We start from the raw sequence: 5,450 nt of genomic DNA, 5'->3' as shown, positions 1-5,450 counted from the left end.
ACTGTTAAACAGCCATCACTAACATTGAGTAGCTGCTGCCAACATACTGACTCAAATTTCTAACCACTTTAATAATACAAAATTGGATGTAAGAAATGTATCGCTAGTCACTTTAAACAAGGCCACTTTATACAATGTTTACATACCCTACATTACTCATCTCATATGTATATACTGTACTCTATACCATCTACTGCAACTTGCCTATGCCGTTTGGCCATCGCTCATCCATATATTTATATGTACATATTCTTATTCATTCCTTTACACTTGTGTGTATAAGGTAGTTGTCGTGAAATTGTTAGATATTACTGCATGGTCGGAACTAGAAGCACAAGCATTTCGCTACACTCGCATTAACATCTGCTAACCATATGTACAGTGCCTTGCGAAAGTATTCGGCCCCCTTGAACTTTGCGACCTTTTGCCACATTTCAAGCTTCAAACATAAAGATATAAAACTGTATTTTTTTGTGAAGAATCAACAACAAGTGGGACACAATCATGAAGTGGAACAACATTTATTGGATATTTCAAACTTTGTTAACAAATCAAAAACTGAAAAATTGGGCGTGCAAAATTATTCAGCCACCTGAAGTTAATACTTTGTAGCGCCACCTTTTGCTGCGATTACAGCTGTAAGTCGCTTGGGGTATGTCTCTATCAGTTTTGCACATCGAGAGACTGAACATTTTTCCCATTCCTCCTTGCAAAACAGCTCGAGCTCAGTGAGGTTGGATGGAGAGCATTTGTGAACAGCAGTTTTCAGTTCTTTCCACAGATTCTCGATTGGATTCAGGTCTGGACTTTGACTTGGCCATTCTAACACCTGGATATGTTTATTTTTGAACCATTCCATTGTAGATTTTGCTTTATGTTTTGGATCATTGTCTTGTTGGAAGACAAATCTCCGTCCCAGTCTCAGGTCTTTTGCAGACTCTTCCAGAATGGTCCTGTATTTGGCTCCATCCATCTTCCCATCAATTTTAACCATCTTCCCTGTCCCTGCTGAAGAAAAGCAGGCCCAAACCATGATGCTGCCACCACCATGTTTGACAGTGGGGATGGTGTGTTCATCTGTGTTGCTTTTACGCCAAACATAACATTTTGCATTGTTGCCAAAAAGTTCAATTTTGGTTTCATCTGACCAGAGCACCTTCTTCCACATGTTTGGTGTGTCTCCCAGGTGGCTTGTGGCAAACTTTAAACAACACTTTTTATGGATATCTTTAAGAAATGGCTTTCTTCTTGCCACTCTTCCATAAAGGCCAGATTTGTGCAATATACGACTGATTGTTGTCCTATGGACAGAGTCTCCCACCTCAGCTGTAGATCTCTGCAGTTCATCCAGAGTGATCATGGGCCTCTTGGCTGCATCTCTGATCAGTCTTCTCCTTGTATGAGCTGAAAGTTTAGAGGGACGGCCAGGTCTTGGTAGATTTGCAGTGGTCTGATACTCCTTTAATTTCAATATTATCGCTTGCTCCTTGGGATGTTTAAAGCTTGGGAAATATTTTTGTATCCAAATCCGGCTTTAAACTTCTTCACAACAGTATCTCGGACCTGCCTGGTGTGTTCCTTGTTCTTCATGATGCTCTCCGCGCTTTTAACGGACCTCTGAGACTATCACAGTGCAGGTGCATTTATATGGAGACTTGATTACACACAGGTGGATTGTATTTATCATCATTAGTCATTTAGGTCAACATTGGATCATTCAGAGATCCTCACTGAACTTCTGGAGAGAGTTTGCTGCACTGAAAGTAAAGGGGCTGAATAATTTTGCACGCCCAATTTTTCAGTTTTTGATTTGTTAAAAAAGTTTGAAATTTCCAATAAATGTCGTTCCACTTCATGATTGTGTCCCACTTGTTGTTGATTCTTCACAAAAAAATACAGTTTTATATATTTATGTTTGAAGCCTGAAATGTGGCAAAAGGTCGCAAAGTTCAAGGGGGCCGAATATTTTCGCAAGGCACTGTATATAAACTAATGTATTCTGGGAAATGTAATATTTTCCCCATATTGAACGAAATGTAAGTGATTAGTTAAATTATTGGAATATTCACATGCAGGTTTTGTTAACCTTGATCATTAATTTTATTGTTTCAACAATATTTTATGTGCATGTATATAACAACACGTTTGATGTTTTGTGAACAAGTACACAGCTAATATAGAATAGAAGAGACATTTTCATTTCACTGAATTCAATTCTATTTCCTTAAATTCAATTCCATATCCTGTTTACTACTTCAATTGGAATTCAATTCAAAAATTCTGAATTGAGCCCAACCCTGTTTCCTATGGAAGATTGACAGTATAATTTAAAACAACTGAAATTCCCATTAGGGTCAGCATTCTCTGATGTGACCCTCCAAACATCTTTGAGGTACCATTTGAAAGTTCGCATTTCTATTGTGTTGTCATTTTAGTACATTTAACAGACAACATGACTCCCACCCTGTATTCAAGAGCATGCTGAATTGAGCCCAACCCTGCTGTGTATCTCTTCCGGGAGGAAATCACAAGTGTACCCCAGACCAACCCCACAGATTGTGACATCAGACTGCGATGGAGAATTCTGCCCAACAGGGGGTGACCTTGCCACCGAGGGAGAACATACAGCCGTTACTCAGAGGAGCAAGTGTAAGTACTATATCTCTTCATGATTTTCATATGCCTGGAATTATATACTGAATCTACTTCCTATTGACAATCATTCTGTAGGTCATCTCACTGTGCACACAACATTTAGAGCTAAATTCACTAGATACAATTATAGATTTAGTTTCAGTCAGAATGTTTCTCTCTTGTAGGCATGCATACATACATTCCTAAACACTCTCTCTCTCTCTCTCTCTCTCAGCAGTAGGAGTCAGGGAGAAACTCCAATCAGAGCTGAGAGGGAAGTGCGCGTCATTGTGTGATGGAACCCCAGCAGGACAAGAGGTGCGGAGCCAGTGCTTCACACACTCCTATGTGGAACTCCTCATCACGACGGCAACATCCAATGGCACAACGATAGGTATGCTGCCACGCGAACCGTAAGGTCACCATCAGATATGCCCACTGCTAATGAGGAAGCATCCGATATCTCTGGATTGGCCTCAAGTAAAAAACGTCCTGATGAAGGGACCCGCAGGCTCACGGAAGATGGCAATTGTCCAGAAGTTTGTCTTTAACTGGGCCGAGGACAGAGCCAATCAGGAAGTTGACTCCTTGTTTGTCTTTCCCTTCAGTGAACTCAATTGGCTAATGGACCGGAGCTTCAGTCTGTGTGGCCTCATCAGCCACATCAGCCACTTTCACTCGTCCATGACGTCGGAGAACGAGATCCCTGGTCTGGATCTGAGTCGGTCTAAAGTGGACTTCATCTTGGACGGTTTGGACCAATTCAACCTTCCCCTGGACTTTGAAAGCATATCAGTGGAGTCTGACATCAATAAGGAGATGCCTTTGCCCATCCTCCTAGCGAACCTCATCTGGTGTCAGCTGCTTCTTCCCTCCGCCTACGTCTGGGTGATCACCAGGCCTGCGTCCGCCAGTTTCATCCCCATCGACGTACTCCCCCAACAACAGTGCTTGACCGAGATGAGGGGCTTTGACGAAACCCAGAAGAGGGAGTTCTTTAGAAAGAGGTTTGGCGATCAGAGCCTTGTGCACAAAGCTATCTCCCTAGTCATGAAAGCTATTGCCCTAGAGTCATCACGGAACCTCTGCGTCCTGTATCAAACACTGTTGTGCTGTGAGATGTTGGCGGCCATTTTAGAAAACACTGAGGCGGGAGTGTGTGTCGAGCTAGACACTCTGACGCAACTGTACACTCACTTTTTGCTTGTTCATATCGGTTTGAAGAACGATCGAAATGGTGAACACTCAGAATCAATCAGAGAGGTTGTTCGTAAGCTTGGGATGCTGGCTTTTCTACAACTGGAAAGAGGAAGCATCATATTCAGCGAGAGTGATGTGATGGAACATGGAATCGACGTCTCCAAAAGTTCCATATTCCAGAGGTTGTGTAGGCCGCTCATCGCAGGGTGTGAGATGTACCTGGAGGAAATGTACCGCTTTGCGTACACAGGCATTCAAGACTACCTAGCTGCCCTGCACGTGTTTCTCACCTACACAAATAAAAGGAGAAATCTACTACTCCAACCTACTACACTCTTTGATCAATTGAAAGGGACGTTCAGGAGAGCAACCCTTTTAGACCTCCACAGATGCTCCGTGGACTGGGTTTTACGGAACATGCACGGAATTATGAGATCTTCCTCTGCTTCCTCCTTGGCCTCTCAACAACACCCAACCAGACTCTCTTAGATCTAGCATGTCTAGGGAAAGGTTTAAAGGTCACAGGCTCCAAGGTGATCACAGAGATCACGGCGGAATACATTAATTAAGCAGGCGATCAAGTCTGAGCCTTACCTTCAGACCACCGTGGCACTTTTCCGATGTCTGCCGGAGCTAGGGGACGCCTCGCTGGGCAGGGAGGTCCGACGCTACCTGACCTCCGAGTCCCCAGTGGGGGTTCCTGCTGGAGCCCGACCAATGCTGGGAGCTGGCGGACATGCTTTGGGCAGGCAGGGAGATGGAGAGGGAAGTGTTTATGGAGATGGAACGTTTGAGTTGGATGCGCCAAATGAGCATGTGGAGGATGCAGACTGTACTGGGGGACAAACACTGGCAGGTCTACTAGAAAGACATCATTGCTGTATGAATGGTCTATTAGGGAGACATCACCACAGATTGTACTGCCACATCTACCAAAATGCCAGTGCAGAGACTGTTGAGGGATTTCGAGTTTAACTGGGATAGGGGGACGCAAATGTCCCACTCGGCCAATTGCCAGGGAAAATGCAGAGCGCCAGATTCAAATAAAATACTATAAAATTCAAACTTTCATTAAATTACACATGCAAGATAGCAAATTAAAGCTACACTCATTCTGAATAACATTCTATTATCTGATGATAGCACAGCAGTAAACAAAGAAGGTAGCATATTTCAACCCTGCAGGCGCTACACAAAGCACAGAAATAAAATATAAAACATGCCTTACCTTTGACAAGCTTCTTTTGTTGGCACTCCAATATGTCCCATAAACATCACAAATAGTCCTTTTGTTTGATTAATTCCGTCCATATATATCCAAAATGTCAATTTATTTGGCGCGTTTCATCCAGAGAAAAACAGCTTCCAATTTGCGAAAAGTCACTACAAAATATCTCAAAAGTTACCTGTAAACTTTGCCAAAACATTTCGAAATACTTTTGGAATACAACTTTAGGTATTTTTAAACGTTAATAATCGATCAAATTGAAGACTGGTCTATCTGTTTTCAATAGAGGACGAGAGGAAACTAAATGCTACTTTTCAAGTCTTGGCCAACTCTCAACAGCGTTACCCTTTTCCAGGATGGCCGTACTTCTTCATTGCACAAAGGAATA

The 5,450-nt window shown here is 42.7% G+C and overlaps 1 protein-coding gene across 1 annotated transcript; it reads left to right on the top strand.

Moving 5' to 3' along the window:
- Positions 1–2,081: 2,081 nt before the first annotated feature.
- Positions 2,082–4,947, top strand: LOC118936712 (NLR family CARD domain-containing protein 3-like). Its single transcript, XM_036933428.1, has 2 exons — positions 2,082–2,649; positions 2,870–4,947. The coding sequence occupies exon 2, from the start codon at positions 3,079–3,081 to the stop codon at positions 4,321–4,323; it is 1,245 nt and encodes a 414-aa protein (XP_036789323.1). The 5' UTR covers positions 2,082–2,649; positions 2,870–3,078; the 3' UTR covers positions 4,324–4,947.
- The last annotated feature ends 503 nt before the right edge of the window (positions 4,948–5,450 follow it).

This window comes from Oncorhynchus mykiss, chromosome 10 (assembly GCF_013265735.2).
Source record: "Oncorhynchus mykiss isolate Arlee chromosome 10, USDA_OmykA_1.1, whole genome shotgun sequence".
In the NCBI taxonomy this organism is placed as follows: domain Eukaryota; kingdom Metazoa; phylum Chordata; class Actinopteri; order Salmoniformes; family Salmonidae; genus Oncorhynchus; species Oncorhynchus mykiss.
Note: the sequence above shows the minus strand (reverse complement) of the source record. Positions and strands in the feature narration are given on the sequence as shown.